The sequence below is a fragment of the Odocoileus virginianus genome, chromosome 8 (assembly GCF_023699985.2).
Source record: "Odocoileus virginianus isolate 20LAN1187 ecotype Illinois chromosome 8, Ovbor_1.2, whole genome shotgun sequence".
NCBI lineage: Eukaryota > Metazoa > Chordata > Mammalia > Artiodactyla > Cervidae > Odocoileus > Odocoileus virginianus.
The window spans coordinates 15679717-15702235 of NC_069681.1; the positions used below are offsets into that span (position 1 = coordinate 15679717).

The window sequence follows — 22519 nt, forward strand, 5'->3', positions numbered from 1 at the left end:
GTCCAAAAAACAATGTCCACAAATCCATTTGACTCAACAGATAAGAAATATCATTGACTGGGTTCTGGAAATCTGACTTCTAATCTTAGCTCTCCCACAAATAACTGTGTAATGATGGGAAATTCATTTAATCTTTCTGAGTCTATTTCTGTATTCACCAACTAACAAATAATTCAATTCAGTGACCATCAGAAGCCAAGCAGTTGTTAGATACTAGATACGAAACAATAGGAAAAAAGACAGTCCATGCCTCTGAATCATTTCCAAATGATCTTGAAAAATCAAATATTTCCCAAGTGAACACTGGTAAAGTAACTTTTAAAATCAGAAGCAGGTTTGATATATTTATTCAGATGGTGATTCAACTACAGAATGAAGCATTTTTAGCATTATGAAATCCAAAGTTTTAAAATCTTATTTCCTTGCAATTCTGTTTATTACAATTTTATAATCCTGAAGAGGTTCTCTTATCTGAAGTTTTTCATGCATTCAGGTATTTTGCATGATGTCTGATGTGATCAGCAATAAAGGTTGCAATAAAGTAGTAGCTATGATCATAACCCTAGAAGACAAAATAGAGAGGTGATGTTTATCTAGCATTCAGAAAAGTGAATAAAGGGACATTAAATATATCTTGCATGTCACTTAATTTGCTTGTAAATAATTACTATCACCATATGTGAACAGTTTCTAATCAAAGTAAAGCTTATTACACTTTTACTTCAATATTTTCACTGAAAAAAGAATAGTAAAAATGTAAGAAGAAAAAAAAAAAGAAACATTCTGCATAGCCTAGTTTTTAGATACTGCCATTAATATATGCAAAGGAAAAAGAAATAACACATTAATTAAATGCACAGAGTAAACATGTGGTCATGTCAACACGGACAAAATAGACTCAGAATTTAGAGAGCTTAGGAACACAGGCAAGACGTTTCAAATCCCAAAGGAAACACACTACCACTGATAATAAAATGTTAAGATACAAAATAAGCACACATAAACAATACAGAGAAAGAACATGTGAACAGCCAAATGCCCTATCCTGGGAAGTTAAACAGGGCCATCATAAATCACATTAAGAATGTGACCTCTTGTGCAGTAAAAGCATACTATAGCTGAGGAAAAAGGAATAATTAATTAAATGCTGACATCTCTCAGCAATAAACCAAATTGGGTAAAAAGTCAGTAAACTTTTAAAAACTACCATGCAGCAGAGAGAAAATGTAATTGAGTTGAAACAGGTTTCTATCTGGTCATATAAAATCAGTGACAGGTGATCAATGGCAGATGGAGAAGCAACCCTTCCTGACGGTGTCCTCAGAGTACAAAGTAAGTACCTTTCAAGGGAGAAAGAAATTAAAAGTAGGATGGGAAGAACTTAAGGATGTTTAAAACCCAGGTAACTTTTAGGACAGCCCTTACCCTGCCAGAGGCAATTAAAATATAAAATAGAATAAACCGGGAAAGATAAGAGTCTAAGAAAGTTTAACCTGATCAAGCGAATGGTCTGACTGGAAGAAAAAGGAATTTTTCTAAGCACGGAAGAAATAAAACTGGACCTAATAAAAAATATCACCTGCATTTCAGGGAACAAGGCAAAATCCCTAAGGTTTTGATGAATCAGTAAACGTTCTCAATCTCTAACTTCCAGCAGTATGCAAAGTGTATCTTGGGTACACCAGTTAATAAAGACTTCTACTTTAAAATCATCAAAGAAACTTAAAAAGCAACCTGTTTTCTATTTTCAGTGGCCAAACTGTAGAAGTGAATCTGACAGGCATGCTGTCAAAATTAAGGCTGAGCCTTGGAATTACTTGGTTTCACATCACTCAGTGATTAGACCAGTCCCAGTTAAGTAGTTAAATTTAGAGCTGACGGACAGTTTCTTCTATAAAAATAGTAGGAGACAAGCATTCGGCACCCATGTAATTCTTAACTTGTTAAGAGGTCAAATGTGCCCATGATTTTTAGGCCACAAAACCTGTGAAGCATAGTACCAAGTAGTACCTGCCAGTTTTCAGATAAAAAAATGGACCTGACTGAAAATAGGTATGCGTGTATGCTCATTCGTGTCCGACTCTTTGCGACCCCACAGACTGAGCCCCCCGAGCGCCTCTGTCAATGAGGCTTTCCAGGCAAGAATACTGGAGCGGGTCGCCGCTAACCCTAACGATAAAGCAGACAGTAAGTCCCTCAGACCTGAGGTAGTCTGAAGTTGACCGAAGTTGGCTTGAAAATCTGAAAAGTTGCCTCTCTGGAGCCACTGCCGAGGTATGTCCATTGTGCTGCGCATTCAACTAAAACAAACCTAAACCTAATCTGCTTCAGACTGGGCAGTTCACTCAAACTGCCCATGCTGGAAGGAAGGTGAACAGAAAACTGGGCCTGAGCTAAAAATTGTGACTGATGATTTCAATACTTTCTCATCTTTAAATAAAAAAGGAAAAGGAATGCTCTGTCTTGACTCTTCATTAAGCATAGACAACTATGTTTTTCAGTTGCCTGGGATATAGGCATTTTAGAAATAAATAAATTGACTTATTTTTGCCCCTCAAGAATTTCATCAGTGTTCTAACCCTGCTGCTTTTATAACAAACTCTAGAAATTTTTCAGTCTTTGTAGGAAGGCTGAAACTTTGCTGTTAGTGGTAACAACAAAATTTCCTGGCATAAACTCAAGGGATGCAGAAAAGGCAACCAACACCACTATTGCCAAGAAGTTAAAGTCATTTGGAAAAAAACACATTTTGTTGTATCACTTATAGCTAGAGTTAATAAAATTAAACACACTGTTATCTTTATAACCAAATTTCTCAAGGTTGATCATTGATCTGAAACATGTAATTCTGATGATAAATGTTCAAATTAATCTATTAATAAAAAATTCTATTTTTAAATGATGGCTAGTCACAAGAAAGAAAAAAGGAATGCTGGGGAGCATGTGGAGAAATCAGAACCCTTGTGCACTGCTGATGGGAACGTAAAGTAGTATAGCTGCTATGGAATATAGTATGAAGATTCCTCAAAAAATTAAAAACAGAATTACCACATGATCCAACAATTCCACTTCTGGGTATAATAACCAAAATAACTAAAAGCAGAATCTTCAGGAAACATTTACACATCCATGTTTATAGCAACATTATTCACAATAGCTAAGACTTGGAAGCAACCAACGTGGTTCATTGACAGATGACCGAATAAGCAAAATCTGGTATATGCATAGGATGAAATATTATTCAGCGTTAAAAAGCAAGAAAATTCTGGCACATGATACAACATGGGTGAACCTTAAGAGGACTATGCTAAGTGAAATCAGCTAGTCACAAAAAGACAAATACTATATGAGCCCACTTATGGGTAATCCTCAGAGCAGTCAGAGAGACAGGAAGTAAAACGGTGGCTGCTAAGGGATGGGGCAGGGAGAAATGGGGAGTTGGTGTTTAATGGGAACAGAGTTTCAGTGTCACAGGATGAAAAGAATTGTGGAGAGGAATGACGGTGAAAGCTGCACAGCATTCTGAATGTATTTAACATCACTGAAATGGACACTTAAAAATAGTTAAGGTAGTAAATTTTATGTGGTATTGTGGTATTTTACCACAATAAAAAAAAAGCTGAAAAAAATTAAAAAAACAAAAACAAAAAACCCCAAACAGGTGGACAGGATAGGAATGGTCTCTCATCTGGTCATATAAGGATAAAATGAGTTAATGCTGTGAAAACAGTTTTGGAAGCTTACACATTGTGGCTCAGACAGTAAAGCATCTGCCTGCAATGCTGGAGACCCGGGTTTGATCCCTGGGTCGGGAAGATCCCCTGGAGAAGGAAATGGCAACCCACTCTAGTACTCTTGCCTGGAAAATCCCATGGACAGAGGAGCCTGGTAGACTACAGGCCGTGGGGTCGCAAAGAGTCGGACACAACTGAGCGACTTGACTGACTTGACACATTGATCTTGATAACACTTATCATCATAAGTTTTAGATCAATGTGTCTGGAATATTACCCATAAATATATTACCCATATGGCATATTACCCACAAACATGAATAAAAATATTTTTAAAAAGCCTGGCCATGTATAATTTTCAGGTTCATTTTTCATCTTGAAAGAAAAATTTTGTTTATATTATGTTCTGAAGTGTATGATTATGTAATTAAAAAAAAATAAAGGCAGAATTTAATTACAACTATATTAGCATAGAGTTAGGTGAGTAGTGTATAGTCAAAAGTATTTTAGCCAAGGAAAAAGGAAAATCTGCAAACCAACTGAAATTCAGTAATCGTTCTTAAACAATGAGCAAGCAGCACAACAGATTGGTTAGTATCTAACTCAATATATAGTGCATATGCGTGTGTCAGACAAATAATACACAGCTTCCGAGGCGAAGATGTGTACTTAAAGTGAAGAGTAATTAAGGTGTAAGCTTGTCTTCTTATTTGACTGCAATAATAGCTACATGTGTAAAGAAAGATACCCGATAACACTGATGATTAAGTACCATCTAAGCACCAAACTTTGAGCTATTTACTGATTTTACAGTAGGACAGAAAATTGTAAATACTTTTCACTGCCAAAAGCTTTCCTATTTTTTTGTAATATGGTCTTAGATATCATTAATTTAATAGGGAGGTTTTCACTTTGTCTTATTATAATTAGAAAATATCTTAACTAGAGGTACCTTTTCAAATTCTAAAATAAAACTAAGAAAGGACTATGGAATCTTATTTTTTTAAGAGTGAGTTTAGAACAAGGTAAGGTTTCCTGGTACTTGCCTCTTGTAATCTGAAAACAACAGGGATTTTCTTTTCTGTACAGGCAGCTATGAAGTTATCAGGAAGTAACTGTCCATCGGAGAGGAACTCGTCCTCTTTCCCCTGATCAATTAGTATATCCAGCTGAGAACCTGGATAGGACTTCACAAGACAGGAAGCATCATAAGCCTATAAAAAGAGGAGAAATAATGAAAAATAAATTCACAAGTGCCAGAAAGATATTCTTCAGAATATCCTATACTAGAACCAAATAGAAATTTAAAGTCATTCAAGCTCTAAGGCTTGTCTGGTTTTTATTTATTAGGTCTTCAGAATTCTATTCTCATTACAGCTTCGTCCTTACTTTCAAGCAGTCCTAGACCAACAGCAAGGATTTTATATCTCAAGTATTCTTCATTGTGTAACCTTTTTTCTTCTAAATCATCAAGGTTATTAATCACCTCTCAACTCCAAAAACCCTGATTCTTTTTCTTTGTAAATCCTTTCACAAATTGACTATTTCTTCTATTTCAAATAAGCAGTCTATTTTTGTTTCTGCTTTTTAACTAATTCCAGACATAAATCTTTCTTTCACTATCTGTTGTAAACCACCAAATATCTACTACCTCCAGAAACTTTCAGGAAGACATGAATAATCTGAATCATGTTAACAACTCAAATTTAGTATCTGAGGAGCTGCTGCTAGTTACAATTTTCTATTTTACCATCCATCTTTAAATGTTGATCACTCATGTATATTCATTAACCACAACTTTTTATGCATTAATCAAGACAAACAAAAGTTTTTCCCTTCTAAAGTATCATGCATTTTCAGACTTGCTTTCTTTAGTCTTAAAAGGAGAGTGAAAGGAGACATATAAAGTCCAATTGGTTTAAAGTTCTATGATTTCATAATTCTGCATAGTATCCTTATTCCAAGAGTAAATTAAACGCTGGCCTAAACACTAATTAAGACAGTAAAATCTCCTGCCACTTGGAGAAAAAGGATACACATTCCTTTACAGGCAACCTCTCCCCTATTTCCCTCTGGCAGTTGGTCTTTCACTCAAATCGTCTATTAGACCATAAGGCCCCTGTGGACAGGAAAGGATCATCACCTTCTTGACAGAAGATTTCAAAACTCCACACAAACTCTGCATATGGTGAAAACTCAAAATACTGATGCACAAGCATTGTCAATGCATTGTTCTCCAAGTAACTAATAGTAACAATTTTGGGCATTCTTCCAATATAATCAAAACCTAGGCCTAAGACAAGCAAAACTTTAATGTAGTGACTAAGAGATTAGCTTTCCAATTCTGTTAGAATTTCAAAGACCAAACTTAAGTAAAATAGGGGTCCATGTGTAAATGATTTTGAATAAACAGCAATGAAACAAAGTTTTTTTCCCCCACTCAAGTATCTGCTACTTGCTAACAATCACATGGTGATCAGCTCATTTGCAAAATATTCAAATTCTTGGTAGGAATTTTCAAATAGCCCATTTCTGCATAGTCTTGGAAAAAAGGGCCTGTTTTATTTTCATCTAGAAGCATCTGTTCCTATGCTTGAAAAAGCAATCTCGCTGTTGGAAATAGACTCATAAATGTACATTACATACACAGTATCTATGTTTAAAGGCTGTTAAGCCTAGAATTAAAAATCTAAACCCGAGAGACACTAGATTTTGAAACAGATACACAAAATAAAAACCCAGGCCTCCTGGTTCTTACCATACAATCGAGCACATAGTTAATAAGAGATAAGTCTAAATTTAGTAATAGGGGATATTTTTCGTAATGTTAATTTAGAAAATAAACATAAATGAATCATTAGCAGAGAAAAGATGTAGCCTCAGAATATCTGCCATAATTCAACACAATTTAAAAAAGATCCTTCATGGGTGTTGTTATTGTTATATGTATCACTTTTGTTAATTATTTTTAGCTCTGGATGTTTGGGCTTCCCTGGTGGCTCAGATGGTAAAGAATCTGCTTGCAATGCAGGAGACCCTGGATCCTTACTTGAATAAGTTAGGAATATAATGTCTGGAGTGCAGATTTCAACAAATTTGAAAACTTATGAATGAGTATTAAGACAGCCATCCAGTACCTACCTCCCATTTACTTTGATCTGTTCCCAAATATCCGGTAAAGGCTTTTTTGCCCCAACGACAGAGCACTGGGTTGCAAAGCGGCGCAAATGCTGACACAGACTTACGGAACAAAAATAAAATAAAATTCACAAACAAGTTATATTTTTGTAAGTTCACTATGCACAGATATTTGCAACTTGCTTAAAAACTGACTTGCCATGAAAATCCCTGTGAATGATTTTTCTTCTGCTATATTATGAGCTTAGGTTATATGCCTCTCCAAGATCCATCATCCTTTGTATGTTCTATTCAAAGAGCTAATAAAATATAATTGCTAAAGCAACAAAGCAGTACATTACATTTTCATTAAATAAGGCACAAATGAAAGTTTATGATGAATTTCTACTCAGTTTTTCCAGTTAAAACAATGGAAAACCAAAGTAAAATTTATGTGAGAATATTCTTGGTAAAAATATAAGTAAATGATAACATATTGCCACAATAACACTAGTCAAGACTAACTTTTAGGAAAAAAGAGCCTAGAAAACTATAGTTTGAATAGAAGCAATGAAAATTTCTTGATAATACCTCTAGTAGACCAATGAGAAAACACTGGGATACAAGGCCTATTCTTTTGAGTCTGTAGCATATATTGTATGGTCAATTTAATAGTCTTCCCCCACAATCTCTTGAAATTTCCAACACTAGAAAAGTTTAGTCCCAATACTAAAACAATAGTATCTAATTTCAATCTCTGTAAGTTCCTAATACTATATTATTCAAGAGAAATATCTGTCACTAGAAGCTTAGGTAATCTTACTTTGTATTTCCCAGGATTCTTCAAAGCACAAATCAGAGCTCCATGGCCTCCCATAGAGTGGCCAAAAACAGACATCCTTTGGGGGTCCACTGGAAAATTGTCATTTATGAGTTGGGGAAGCTAGAGAGAATTTAATGGTGGGACAGAAGATATGAGAGAAGTAAGTTTAGACTCTTTCAAAGTTGTATTAAAAAAATCAATACTTCCAAGTCACAGTCTTACAATGGTTTACACCATAAAGATTTTTTTAAAATGCAGGATAGACAATGATTATTAATATATCACTGGAGAATATATGATACATCACCCTTAGAAAGCAAATTTAAGACGATAAGGCAGAAGAAACTTCAAAATGTTCTAAACTTTGATCCAATAATTTCACTTCCTGGAATTTTTTCTAAGGGAAAAGTTCTTATGGGTAAAAAAATTATACACAAAGATAATCAATGCACTAATACATATGATGGTAAAAAACATATGTAAACATATAAATAGCTCCATTAGAAAAAAGTAAATCACTGCATATGATGGAATACTATCCAATTGCTAAAATTAGATCTAAATTGTTAAATTTAGATCAGAATATTCTAAAATATTTGTTTTATGTAACTAAAAAAGAACAAAATAAAAATGTTTCACAATTATATGAAAACTAGTCATAAAACAAAGTCTGGAATATACCAAAATATAGTTGTCAGGGGTGACAGAATTATGCATGATTAAAATTTTATACTATTATTTCTGAATTTTTATGATGTGGACATTAACAGTTAAAATCATATAAAATTTAGAAAAGTGCATAAACTGTACACAAATATTAACAGAAGCAATGCTTTACCACTGATCCTTTCTGATTATGGTTAATCCTTATGAAATATGCCTGAATGAACCAATGGCCAGAGAAATGCAAAGTGTTTTCATATACTATTTGCTTTGTATAACCTGGTCAGTGTAAATGGGTATCAACATAATTATTAAATTCTTTAAAATTGCACTTAGTGAATTTAAATTGTAGAAAATAGGAGTATAGTACTAGTAAACTTTGGAATCTTTACAAAGATAATTAGTAAATATATACTAAATAGGCTTCCCAGGTGGCACTAGTGGCCAGTGCAGGTGATGCAAGAGATGTGGGTTCAATCCCTAGGTTGGGAAGATCCCCTGGAGTAGGAAATGGCAACCTACTCCCGTATTCTGGCCTGGAAAATTCCACAGACTAAGAAGCCTGGTGGGCCACAGTCCACGGGCTGCAGAGAGTCGGGTATGACTGAGTGACTGACCAGATCACATCACATATACCAAATAGATTCAACAATACCATACCTTAGTTTAAAAGACTAGAAGGACCTTGTGTCCAAAATCAAACTTTCACAGTCATCGATTAATAATTACAATGTAATTACAATAATTACAATGTAATTACCTCCTTCGTTACGTAAGAGTACATTCTATAGTTAGTTTTCCAAGGATCTTCAGTGGCATCGACATAAAAGCCAGCACCAGTGCCAAAGTCCCAGCTGTCCTCTTCTCCTTTAATATTGCAGCCACCTAATTAAAGAAAAGTCTCATGGTTCCATCTACTCTGCTGGTAATGGCCCACGTTTAATAATACACTTTAAAATGAGCCTGAATATTCATTTGTATCAGAGCTGTTCGCTGGACACTGTGAGCTCTCTGGCCTTTTGGGGCACATACTTCCTTGCCCTCAAGTGCGGTCCTGTGACTAGTTCTAGACAAGGAGGTAGGAAAGGGAGGACGTGGTCCTCCAGGCTGGGTATTCACTGGCTTTCTCTGTTGGTGTCAAAAGCTCCTAAGTGTCCTAAACATATCCTCACTCTGTCAAAGGGTTTCGACCTTCTTTTTATCTTTTGTAAATGTGTTGAGAGTTCTTCTCTGATGACCCTCCTCACTACCAACATTTCTTTGCTTCTCTGTACTACTATGATCTCAGAAGGGAATGGGGACAAATGCTTGTGCTCAATTTGCTATCTTGAACTGACAGCGAAAATGTCTTCTTATATACTCTGGCATCATTCCATCCTGTTTCCCCTATTTATTCATCCCCCCAGTGGAACTTTCTTACATTCTTTAATTAATTAGGTTTTATTTGATATACTTGCATGCAGTTTAAAGTCAACCACTAGGATTTCAAATAAAATCATAGTGATATGTAATTGGATGGAAATGACCTCTTTGTAAGAGTTGGTCTGCTCATCCAGGAACATGGCACTTTTCCACTAATGATCACTAAGAATTTTTTATGGTTTTTAATTAAAAATAAACCTTATTTTAAAAGTTTATTCTGGAGACATTTTATATTTTTGATGCTCTTCTGCATTAAACATTTTATTACATTTCCTGGGAGACATGTCTTATTTTTTGTATCATAGGGACTGTGAAAGGAAATGCACTGCTTCCCAAGGCCGGTCATTCAACTTCCAGATAGCTTTAGCTTCCATTTAAATTCCATTTCCTGACCCTTACAGGGTCACAAAACAAGTTTCAACTGTCTGATGGATTGAATTCTCAAATACCTGATATTCTCATTTTTCTAATGTATAATCACTTGTATTAAAACTAATATTTGTTTAACTGCATGACTGTTTCATGACTAACAGAAATGAGAAAAGATAATTACTACATGCAAGACAGGCTACCCAAGGAACAAAAAAATTATTTCCTATGCATTGTAAGTTATTTTGGTACTAGTGCCAACATGAAAAAGATTAACTGAGATGCTCAGTCTCTGTTTAAAACTGTCAACCTATAAAATGGGAACAGCAAAACTGTTAGTAAAATTCAGTGAGGAAAATATATAGTATAGTATTTTAGAGTCATGATGTTGCCTGAAAGATTAGTAAATAGCAAAAATACAAAATAAATTGCGTATATGCTACTCTGCTTGTAACTTAGTCTTAAAGATTTATACTTTTACAAAGAATCTCTGGAATAAGAACACTTACGAGGGCTGGTATCTGGAGCAACAACGACAAGGCCATGTTCTGAAGCAGCTTGATGATAACCAGATTTTGATATAAAATTTTGTTCTGTGCAAGTTAAACCTAAAGATTGAAAATATGGTTATCTCATGCTATACCGTGAATGGCTTATAAACTTTAATTTTTTTACAACACAAGAAAATAAGCTCACTTACTATTAAAAAGGTTTGTTTTTTTTTTTAAAGAAATCATGCGGAAAAAGACACTAAAGTTTCTCTTCTCATAAAATTTGTAACAGTATCAATCTAAGAATTGTCTTAGGTTAAATGATGCCCTAGCTGTCTTTTCAAAGTCACCCACTAAAATTTCAATTACAGAAATCCTTTGGATTAGATGTGTTTGGGAATTAAGAATTTTTCAAACTGTAGAATGGCAATATGGTGCATAAACCAAATGTTATAACAACCCCAATGGCATGTTATCAAGTATGCTAATACTATTCCTGCATCAAAACATAAATGTTCACAGTGAGATAATATTATGGTCATCATAATACTAAGAATATTTTTATATACAAGTAGTTCTCAGCAATAAAATTTAGACTAATCACCTTTGCATTTCTCAGTGTACTAAGACGAGAACAATGGTCACCAAATATCTTCCTTAATTGAGTTTTAGTTTGAGTTTTTACAACTCTTCCTGCCATTTTTTCTAGCTCTGTGTTTTTTTAGTCATGTGATAGAAGAGATGACAATTCTCTCATTGCTGCTGCTGCTGCTAAGTCGCTTCAGTCGTGTCCGACTCTGTGCGACCCCATAGACAGAAGCCCACCAGGCTCCTCCGTCCCTGGGATTCTCCAGGCAAGAACACTGGAGTGGGATTCTCTTATTACGGGAGCCTAATACTATTGATATAATGATGTGAGAATGGCCAAGAATGAACTGGCAACAGAAGCTTGAAGTTAAACACCATTTAACCCAATAGCCCTTTTCTAGTAGCCAATGCTAAATGTCCAAATATGCCTGATAATTAGCAACACTAAAACTTACTGATTTGCACGAAGCAGAATAAATTAACTATACAACATAGTCTATAGTTTCTATTTAACCCCCAACACCCAGCACAGAGAGTTATGAAATGGCTGCCCAATAAAGATGTGTTAAATTAATAATTATAAGATAGAAAGTTACAAGTATCATTGGATAAATGTTACTAGAGTTTATGGTTAAATAAACCGTTAGGACATATATATTTTCACTAGCCATGGAAAGGGAACAAGGTCCTCGTTCCATCTTCTCAGAATACCTGTCATAAACACTGGAGCCAGATCATGGTGGAGAACTGCCTCAAATACTGATAAAAGGTCAGCAATTTTAATTAAATGTAAATTGAATAAAAATGCAAATTAAATGTAACCTTAATGTAAATGTGTTCAAAGGAGACAGGGTGATAGTGCAGATTGCATGAGTTTCAGATTTCAAACAGTATCTGGTTCTAAATGTCATTCAGCTCCTTCTTAACTAAGTTAATTCACTTAACTATGCAAGCAACCAATATTCTGAGCCTCAGTTCTTCCATTTGAAAAATAACGGGGATGATATTGCCTATTTTTACCTCATAAGGTGGCTATGAGGATTAAATGTGATAATAATGTGTAAAGGGTCTTAAACTGTGTCTGAGACACAGTCCAGAGTCTTGCATTTGGGAAATGGAAATGTATTTAGAGATCAGAGAAAAAAAATTTTTTTTTTCGTTGTTAGTTAGAACACAAATTTCCTGATTAAGATAGTAGGGTGTGAACAGGAGACTCAGGGAAATGAAGATACTTCTACTAGTAGACTTAAGTTCAAGCATATGAAGATGGTTACTATTAATAATAGCTATTTGGTCAACTATACTTATTTTATGTGAAGAGCTGGTTTTTTTCTTTTTTTTTGGTAACAACTTCATTGAGGTATAACTCAGATGCCATACAATTCACTCCCTTAAAGTATACAGTTCAGAATAAAAATAGTTTGATTTCAGTTAATTTGTAACAATTGATGCTCTCTTTCTGTCACTGTTTTCCTTCATTTAACTAGGATGTAAACCTTCCAGTATTCTTCTGTCATTTTTTCTCAAGCCCGCTGGTCAAACTTATCTTTTTTCAGAAAATCAAGCCTTAATTTCCAAGGTTTATCTCTTCTTTAGCCTCTCACTACAGAAAATGCCCTGTCATTTGATGTAAACAAATAAACTATTTTCTATATTCATAAAGCTCAGAATATACATCTTGATAGATTTCAATTTCAGTTAAGAATTTAGGACCTTATTATTACAGTGCCTATTATACAATACCCTGGTACATTTGGCCTGGGTTATTATTCTTTTAACAAGAGATATGAGTGAAATAGCTCTCACAAGAAACAAAATTTCAAAAGAATAGGAGAAAAGAATGAATACAGCTCTGGCCCATGAATCAGAAAACATGTTCACTCCTGTATGTGATTTTGAGTAATATATAATTTCCTGGTCATGCTTACGTGATTTCTAAAGCATCTTGAGCTATACAATATTATGTTTCTAAAACAAATATGGGATTTATTATTGCTTTTGGCAATACCCAGTGCTCTTCCAGCAAAACTGGTTTGCTTTCTCCAAAGAAATGAGATGCTGAGTTAAAATTACGTAAGTACTTAATTTTTACCTTTTAAAATTAAATATATTTCTCATTTTTAAAGACATAATTCGGACTTATCCTTGAGAAAACATACATAAGGGAGGATTTATTAAATCAAAGTTATAAGAGGCAATTTTAAAGAAACAACAATAGAACTCTATGACATAATTTGGTTTTCTATGGGTCTCTTAAAATGTTTGCTTCTAAAGATGAAGTGCCGGTATCTTGTGAAGAGCTCTCACAATCCACTGGACAGTCTTTGATATTCACCAGTGATTACGATGTCTTCTGTGATGTTCCAGATTGTTGCCAGAGAAGATCCAGGTCCAATTAAAACATTCTAGAGAACACTGTAAGAAGTTACTTGTCTGTGGTTTCTAAGTAGCATATCACAAGTGTCCTAATTTTACCTAACATTGTTCTATTTTGAGTGGTAAAGTCTCTAAGAAACATTTGGTTAGGCACAAACTAAATAACTTTTCTAAGGTTTTGTCAATGAGTCTAGAACTTTATATTTTCTGCTAACTTATGTGGTCTAACTGAAAAAGAAGTAGACTTCCCTGGCTCAATGGTAAAGAATCAACCTGCCAATGCAGGAGACGCAGGTTTGATCCCTAGGTCGAGAAGATCCTCTGGAGAAGGAAATGGCAATCCACTCCAGATTCTTGCCCAGAGATCTCATGGACAGAGGAGCCTGGCGGGCTACAGTCCATGGGGTCACAAAAGAGTCCAACACGATTTAGCAATTATACAATAACAACACATACATGAAAAAGAAGTAATAAAACAAACGTAATTCAGTAGGCTTGAAATTATTCTCAGGATAAAGTAAGAGCAGACTATAGGCTCCTAAAGTCTTTTATAAATGACATCAAAAAGTCAGGATGGAAGAGTAAGATAAGCCAGGAAAAAAAGAAAACCTCCTTTTTGCATAACACTTACCAGACAGCCAATATAGCACAGGGCATTTTCCAGTTTCTGCCTTTGGTGGTAAATAGACAGCAAATTTCATTTTGCACTTCAGTTCAACACTACAATTTTAACAGACATCAAAAAATAAAATAAAATAAAACACAATTGCCCCTCATTGGTCAGAAAGAAACGTAAAACAAGTGATTTAATGTCCAGAATAAGTGATCTTGTCAACATTTTAGGGTATGGCCCCTAGCCCTTAAAGAAAGAACAGGGCCAATTCAGCATATTAATCAACCCGAGCTTATGCTGTGCATAGTACACAGTCTTTTGGAGAAGAATGAATTAAAAGAATAAATGTAATACCCTCGATACAGCACGAAAATTTTTAAAAGAAAAATTGTTTCTAAAGAAATGTATGAAATAACAAATCTAGAGATCTTAAACTACATGTTTGCTCACAGACACTGAAATGGACCACATCCTTAATTCTCTTTTCATATAAATATGAAATTTATATGTAACTTTCAAGTAAATATCTTATTACTATCACCAATGTCAAAACTAGGTAAGATAAATTTGATAAAAACCACAGGTTTTCCATGTAGACAGTTATTCATGCAACCGTGATCTTTCATGGGCTTATTTAAAGAATCAAAGAGGTGGAAGCAGAGAGAGATCTAAAATTGTATCCTCTTTGTAGTTACCTGTCATGTTCAAAAACTTTCTGCAGTCCGCCAAAGCACTTGCTGCTGGAAACCTGTTTCAATGCCATTCTTCTCCTATTAGTGAAGAGGGATCTCATTAATTTCTCATTAACAAGAGAATTAGCTCTTAAAAAACTTGCAACAGAACTGTTTTCAGATAAAGTATCTAAACATACGACTGTCTGCCACCTTGAATTTTTTTCAAATACTAATTCTCTGATAAATAGTATTATGAAAGTGACTAAGTTTATTATGTACACTTACACTTGTTATATTCACTTTAGAAAACGTAAGTACGCTGGTATGTCATTACTAATTTATTAACAAGCTTCGTGGTGTGTATGTCTGTGGACTGCCCCAAATTCCTTTTAGAAAGCAAGAGAATAGAAATAAGTTATTAACTGATTACTTTAGCTTAGAAGGTTGAACATTGTTAATAGTTTGCTGTGAACTGTAACAAAAGAATCAATGGTATGACTGATTAAGGGCTGGTAAGAAAACAGGAGGAAAATGATGTAACAGGAATAGTTTTGATAATAATAAGAAAGAACATATATTCAACACTTACAGCATAGGCACTTTCCTATATGTTAAACCAGATCAAATTACTCATCCTAGTGGAGCATTTCAGAGAAAGTGCTCTACAACCTTCACATCAACATTTCTCCTTTTAAAACAAACCAGCTAGTAAAACACGTGGCTGTCCTAAGTGAATTAAAAGTAGTTTGCCAGGAAAAAATTCTGAAGTTTGGTTAATTCTTTTCTCTCCAAAACATCTTAAAAGTTTTCATGAATGATTTTAAACTTAAATGTTAAAATACCACACATTATTAATTTTTAATAATAATACCAGAAGAACCCCCACAAAAAACTGGAACACCATCTTTTATGTATGGTTAAGCACCCGTTGAGCAAAGAAAAACCAGACTGATTCTGATCTGTATTTCTCAAGGAAGGATTCCCTTTCTCTCCTTATTATAAATAGGTAAATCACACACATTAAATTAAAAAATCCTGGGATCCCAGGAACAGGTATTACCACCCGGTGGTCCGCTGGGTGAAATACTCTACTGTATGCTAACCCAGCTGCAGTGCTACAGTTACTCTAAAAAGACATGTCAAAATAATCTTGGAGAGCTTACTTGGGAAATGTCTTCACAAAAGATTAGTTTCAACCTTACCTTTAGGTAATCTCCTCGATAAATCCAAATACTGAGCTTCACCTCTTGAAATGTGGGATGTGACGCACAGAATCTGACCTCAGAGCCCTTCTTCTGCTCTGCTTTCCTGCCTCACCAGAGGGTTCTTAAATACTCTTTAAAAAAACTTTTTTTTTTCCAGAAAAGATTGACTAATTTCATAGCACTAGGGTATTACAATTATACACAGAGGAATTACCTTCTATTCAAAGGTTTATGCTTTTAATCTTCAAAAGGCCAATTTTTAGACAAAATGATGTTATTAGTTACTGAATATTAACTTCAGCCATTCTTGTCCATGACTCTATCTTAAATAATGAATTAAAAGAGACAGAAGTACACTTTGAAAATATATGCACGAGACCAAAGAATAAAATTTACCTGGTGGAATTATTCTGCAAGGAATTCCTATTTTTTAGACCTAGTAGGGACTATATCTGCTTTCCCAAAAACATGGTACACCAAGAATATATCTAGTACATGAAAGATATCTAAAAATTATTTGTTGAATTAATGAATACATTTTTAAACTTCTAGCTACCAATTATGTGAAAGTTTTACAAATCAACTTAATCTTTACCTCTATTGTTTTTATACTTTACTATTCACCATTTTACTAACTCATCACTGGTCTATTTCTCCTACTCTTCGAATGTTCTTTTTAATTAAAATTCAAAATCAAGTACTTTGCATTTGGGCAAAGAAGAAAAGTGAAAATACTGTTTTTTAAATTGGTAGAATGAATTTTTTTTTAAAGCTTTTAAAGTTCTTTTCCCCCCCAACCACTCATTTTAGAAACTGTCTTCAATTATGAATTAAGAAAAAAGGCTCAATAAAAAATCAAGACATAAGCTAATAACTAGATATGATATACTTTGATATATGATATACTAGGCGATTACATTTTTCACTAAAATTTTCCTATGCTAAACACAGCATATTTTAAGCCAAGTTACTAGATTTTTTATATTCAAGTTCAAAAGTAATATATCAAAAATAAAATGTAATGTACCTGTCCAATTACTACTTGCTTTTTGGTCTGTACCAAAGTGTAGATGAGCCTGAAAAAAAGACCAAATGATGTATAAATGGGACATACTTTTTACAACAAAGGTTACAGTCCACTACACATTCCCAAAAGAGGTATCTTCCTTTCCTAAGGCAGATGACCGTCCACCCTGGGTGTGGCAGAATGGGAAGGCCAGCTGATGGAACAGCATCATCACTTTACCTAGGCCCAGAGTCTAAGTAACCTTAATACCTACTTTGCCACAAGGCCTTCTGTTTGGTTAAAAGCTTTTTCTGGAATAAGATTCCAATGAAGAAAGTTTTCTTTTTTTTCTTTTTAAATAAACAGGAGAAAGTTTTAAACTGTCATCTGGAAGTATGAGATATGATCAACTGCTGAGAGTGATGAAAATAGGAGTGGAGACTAAAAAGCAGAGGAAGATAAGAGGAAGCCTAAACCCCCCTGAGCTGCAGGTCAAACTTGTCATGCAGGTTGGATAAAGACGTGAAGAGATTCAAACTTAAGGACCCTGGGCTGACTCCTAGAAAACACGAGCTGGTGAGAAAACCGACTGGGCTTATGAATGATGGTGGAGTGAGTGCCACACAGAACAAACAGAAATGTGCGCAGCAATGCACACTAAGGGTCATTTGTCTGACAGATGTTTCATTTCAGTTCTAGGAAGAGATCTTGGGGGGGAAATGAAATTAGAGTGCGACAGAATAATAAAAACACCCTTCTCTGAAACCCCAAAACAAACAAAAAAACCCAAAAAAACCCCACAGTGCCAATTTTCCTAGAAAGTCAATGAAATGTACCTCAATAATCTTCAGAGAACAAAGGTTCTCTCACTGCGTGGTATCAACACGTGGAACGCCAATTAAGTAAAAACTACTAAAGAGAAAGTTGTCTTTATTCACAAAGCATCCACTACTCCTCCAAAAGGCCAAACTGTCAGATCTTACTTTTGTTCCCTTTACTCATTGAGGCTAAATGTTATCTATCGCCAGAAATCTGTATTCCTTGTATTTTACCCATTCTTTCCTTCTTCTCATGAGCCTCAAAAGTTTTCTACACATCTCTACCTGGATTTCGGTTCCCATTCTCTCATGGACTTTGATCCATTTCTCTGGCTGCAATGTGTCCCCACCCCACTGGCTCTTAATGACCTGCACAGGTCTCCCCAACATCACCCAATTATGGCACTGCTCACCAGCACTTCGTAAAAATCCCTTTCCTCAATGAAACTATAGGATCTGAATTCTCTTCCATTTTTTCTTCTCCCATCTCCCTTTCCTTTTTTGTTTATACTCTTTCCTTAACTCCCATCCCCTAAGTTTCAACTACATTTTTTGTGTGAAAGAATATAAATCTGCCTCTCTCCACTAATTCATCCTCCAACACTGGAGTCAGAATTTAAATTTCCTGTTGAATCCTTCTCACCCGATGTGCCTCTGGCTAGCAAAACTCAACACATCTAAAGTTAAGTTCAATCTCCTACCTTCAAACCACGTTTTTCTATTCCTCTTTCTGCTCTCTTTTCATTTACGCCCATCTTGTCCAACAGTCTGTAATGTCTTAAAGTTATCCCCTCTTTGAATTCCCATTACCACCACCCTAATTATACACAAGAAATTAAAATTTAGCTTCCTACTTTGTTTTCTTCTTGTATGTCTCACTAAAACCAATCCTGCATAGAGGCCTAGGGCTTTAATCCATTTACCTTACGGCTCAATGGAGCCCTACACAAGTCACAGTCAGGTCTAACATGGTCTACTTGGAATTACTGATCATTTAAATTATTTTTAATTTTATTTTAAAAATTGTGATAAAACATAAAGTTTTCTTTCTTAACCATTTTTAAGTGCATAGTTCAATAGTGTTAAGTTGTATAGTGTTAAGTATAGTCTGTCCATTTGAAAACATGGTTAGCTTGCTCACATTAACTAGCAGATGACAAATGCTGGCCCACAGTCAGGATCCTGCTACAGGTGTAGAGAGTTAATCCCACCCAACTATCAGGCCAGTAGTTGAAAATCAGTTAAGTCACTGAAATGGAAGACACTGGCATTAATTATACGATTTTTTTTCAAGTCTGATTCCATTAAAAGTTCACAAAATTCAAACTATGAACTGACAAAAAGATCAGGATGAATAAAACGCCATTATCTACTTTGGTCATATTATTAACTGTGTACTAATCATATTCTCTTTTTCTTCATAAAAAATCACATGGCTTGCCCACGGATGAACTTTTAATGCACCCTGGGGAAAAAAGAGCATTCATGAACTCCAGACACCTTAAATTATCTTCAACAGTCCCACAGTATTTTTCTGGGCTTGTTTCTTTATTTTAATTTAGTTAAACTCAATCATTTTAGAATAGTCTGGATGTTTCTACTGGGGGCCATGGAACAGTGACTTGAGAGTAGGTTGTGGAGCCAGACGCTCCAGGTTCAGATTCTGGCTTCACTAGGTACTACTTCCTGGTAGTACTCCGGTAGTGGTAGTGACGGGGGCACACTTTCTATGCCTCATTTCCCCATCTATAAAATGGGGATGTTAATAGGACCAATCCGATAGGGTTGTTAATTCATGCACTTACAACGCTGCTGGCTATGATTACGCACACTATTATTTCTGCAACCTCCCATGCCCTCCAAGGTCCGTGCAAATGTCGTCCCCCTGACCAGCCCATCAGAGATGACCGCCACGCCCCGAGACAACTCTGACAGCGCATTTACCACACGATAGAACCTCCCAAGGGCTTGAACTGTGTGCAGAGAAGGAGGTTCCCCCTCCCGTGGGGACTGCGAACGTCTGGGGTCTGCTTCCTCCATGAGTGGGGTGCACATCAATTTCACGCAGAAACAGCTACGGAAACGCAGTGGGCACTTGAGAAACAAGCAGCCGCTCAAAGAAAGAGACCGCAGGCCCGAGCGCCCGGAGTTACAATTCTTGGAGGCTCAGTGGGGAACAGGGGTTTGGGACGAGGGGCCGAGCCTGAGGACAAGGTCCTCCGGCCAGCGCCCCTCCCTCGGCCTCCAGCTCCGGCTGTCTGCGGCCGAGCCCAGGGGCCGCGTTCTCCGCGATCGCACCCACGCGACCCGCCGCAAGGGCCCAGGAGAGTCCGCCCCTACCGGAACCCCCACTGTCACCCGTGCAACACGAGATCCTGGCGGCCCGAGGACGACCAGGCCTCTGCCCAGACTCACCTCCGGCGGCGGCGGGAAGAGCAGCTGCACCAGAAGGGACGGGCCAGGCCTAAATATGGCCGCGGGCGCCACCGCCTCGGCCCAGCCCCCTCCGCGCCCCCCCAACCCTGGGGTCCTGTTTCCAGAGTCTCTTCTCGGCCCCGCCCTCCCTTGGTCACGCCCCAAAGCCCCGCCCCCTCTGTCCCCGCCCCTTCCCTCAGACTTCCCCGCCTCCCACAGCGCTTATGGGCCGCTTCTCGCTTTAGAGGACTTGTCTGGTGGGCGCTAGTGATAAAGAACCCGCCTGCCAATGGCAATGGCACCCCACTCCAGTACTCTTGCCTGGAAAATCCCATGGACGGAGGAGCCTCGTAGGCTGCAGTCCATGGGGTCGCGAAGAGTCAGACATGACTGAGCGACTTCACTTTCACTTTTCACTTTTACGGATTGGAGAAGGAAATGGCAACCCACTCCAGTGTTCTTGCCTGGACAATCCCAGGGATGGGGTCGCACAGAGTCGGATACGATTAAAGTGACTTAGCAGTAGCAGTAGCCAATGCAGGAGATGTAAGAGACGCGCGTTCGATCCCTGGGTCAGGAAGAGCCCGTGGAGAAAGGCATGGCAACCCGCTCCAGTATGCTTGCCTGGAGAATCCCATGGACAGAGGAGCCTGGCGGGCTGCATACAGTTCATGGGGTCTTGGAGAATCAGACAGGACTGAAGCAACCTAGCTGGCAGCCCCGTATCCTAAGACGTCTCCCACGTCAAGGGTCGAGGACAGACCTTTCCCCCGACCCCCGCCCTCCCCCACTCCCTCCCTCAGACTGCTCCCTGAGGACGCAGGGCAATGACCAGGCTTGAGTGAACCTGAACTCTGGCCCCACCTAACTCGGGTAAACTGTTTTCCAGTAGTCTTTTGAGGTTTTTTAGAAACCAGGAGATAACTTCAGGTCCCTTGCCGCCTACCATCCCAATCTTTTCAGTTCACCTGCTTGGTTGCTGGAGGGAAATAGGAGCCATTTAAAAATCTATGCTGGAAACAGAGCAGGCGCTTCGCCAGTGTCCTGTTTTCTCCCTTCTCTCAATGTTAGATGAACTGAGCAATAATAGTTGCTGCTTGCTAACTTACAGCAAATACTTGCCTCACCTTTTGCTTCTGTTGCTTGTTTTTAACCAAACTGATTGTTAGTGTACTTTCCCCATTGAGGAAATTAAATATGATTACATAAAAAGCTTAAAAAAATTTTTTTTAATCCAATAGTTAGACTGACAAATTTTAATGACATCTAGAAGACAAGGCTGCCTCTTTGGGCATGCAACATGCCCAGTGGAACAGGACATCAAAAGGAGCCTGCGCTTAGTTTAATTGATTGCTATGCCACATTGTTAATGAGTTTTGAAAGCGCCCCTGTATTTCTGTTTTACACTAGCCACTGAGTGCAAATGATGTCTGAGAAGAGTGGTAGGTGAACTGTTGCTCACAAAAGAGTGCTAGTTGAAACTGTTGTTATAAGTATAGGTGCCACACAGGAGATTACCCATCAGCATTTTTCCAGTGGCTCAGGCCTCTTTGGCCATAGCGAGCTGTGGATTGAACTAATCTGAGGAGCTGTGGATCCAGTGGAATTCGGGCTGAAGATAGTGTTTATTTAATCAAAATGATGTTTTCATTCTGAGAAAGCATTGAAATGAAAATATCAGTTTACTTTCTACTATTTTTAAATTTAAATTACTGAAAAGGGAATTTTCTTCAAACTGAGTTTCACAACTAAAACAGAATACCCAAACTTGCAAGTTATTTAGAATTGATAGGAAATATTTGGAAAAAGTTAAAGGGTATTTATTTGATAAATTGATTGCTGTGGGGTGCAGACTAACCTAAGAACTGTGACATGAAATCTTCTACTGAAATTTCTTGTGTTGATACAGTGTGATGATAACCACATGTGAAATTTAAAATATATTTTACTCAACATGAATACAGTTATAATTTATAGCTTCAATAAGTTTCTCTTTCTTCTTTAATATTATATATATAATTTTATAATGTATAATTTGAAGAGATATATATATGCACCCACCACATTCACTGAAGCATTATTTAGAATAGCCAAGACATGGAAGCATCCTAAGCGTACATTGGTGGATGAATGGATGAAAAAGATGTGAGATTTTTATGTATACATGCACAATGGAATGTTATTCAGTCTTAAAAAAGAAGAAAA

General features: G+C 36.7%; 1 protein-coding gene across 5 annotated transcripts; it reads right to left on the minus strand.

Annotated features, from left to right (window-relative positions):
* Positions 1-331: 331 nt before the first annotated feature.
* Positions 332-21002, minus strand: ESD (esterase D). Of its 5 annotated transcripts, XM_070471241.1 has the most exons (11): positions 20315-20428; positions 17103-17151; positions 15156-15256; positions 14892-14966; positions 14215-14303; positions 10638-10736; positions 9098-9222; positions 7675-7794; positions 6876-6974; positions 4781-4948; positions 332-562 (listed from the first exon to the last, which is right to left on the minus strand). In XM_070471241.1, exons 4-11 carry the CDS (start codon positions 14957-14959, stop codon positions 482-484), a joined length of 849 nt encoding a protein of 282 aa, XP_070327342.1. In that variant the 5' UTR covers positions 14960-14966; positions 15156-15256; positions 17103-17151; positions 20315-20428; the 3' UTR covers positions 332-481. The 5 variants fall into 5 exon arrangements, with proteins under 5 accessions (XP_070327342.1, XP_070327341.1, XP_070327338.1 ...); XM_070471240.1 differs by lacking the exons at positions 15156-15256; positions 20315-20428 and adding an exon at positions 20939-21002; XM_070471237.1 differs by lacking the exon at positions 15156-15256.
* Between the last annotated feature and the right edge of the window lie 1517 nt (positions 21003-22519).

Excerpts from the sequence above, each read along its gene's own strand:
- ESD (XM_070471240.1), bottom strand. The coding sequence starts at position 14,959 with ATGGCATTGAAACAGGTTTCCAGCAGCAAGTGCTTTGGCGGACTGCAG. Across the intron at positions 7,795-9,097 it reads ACTCTTACGTAACGAAGGAG|CTTCCCCAACTCATAAATGA; the intron begins GTAATTACATTG and ends AATTCTCTCTAG. Across the intron at positions 4,949-6,875 it reads CAGATCAAAGTAAATGGGAG|GCTTATGATGCTTCCTGTCT; the intron begins GTAGGTACTGGA and ends CTCTTTTTATAG.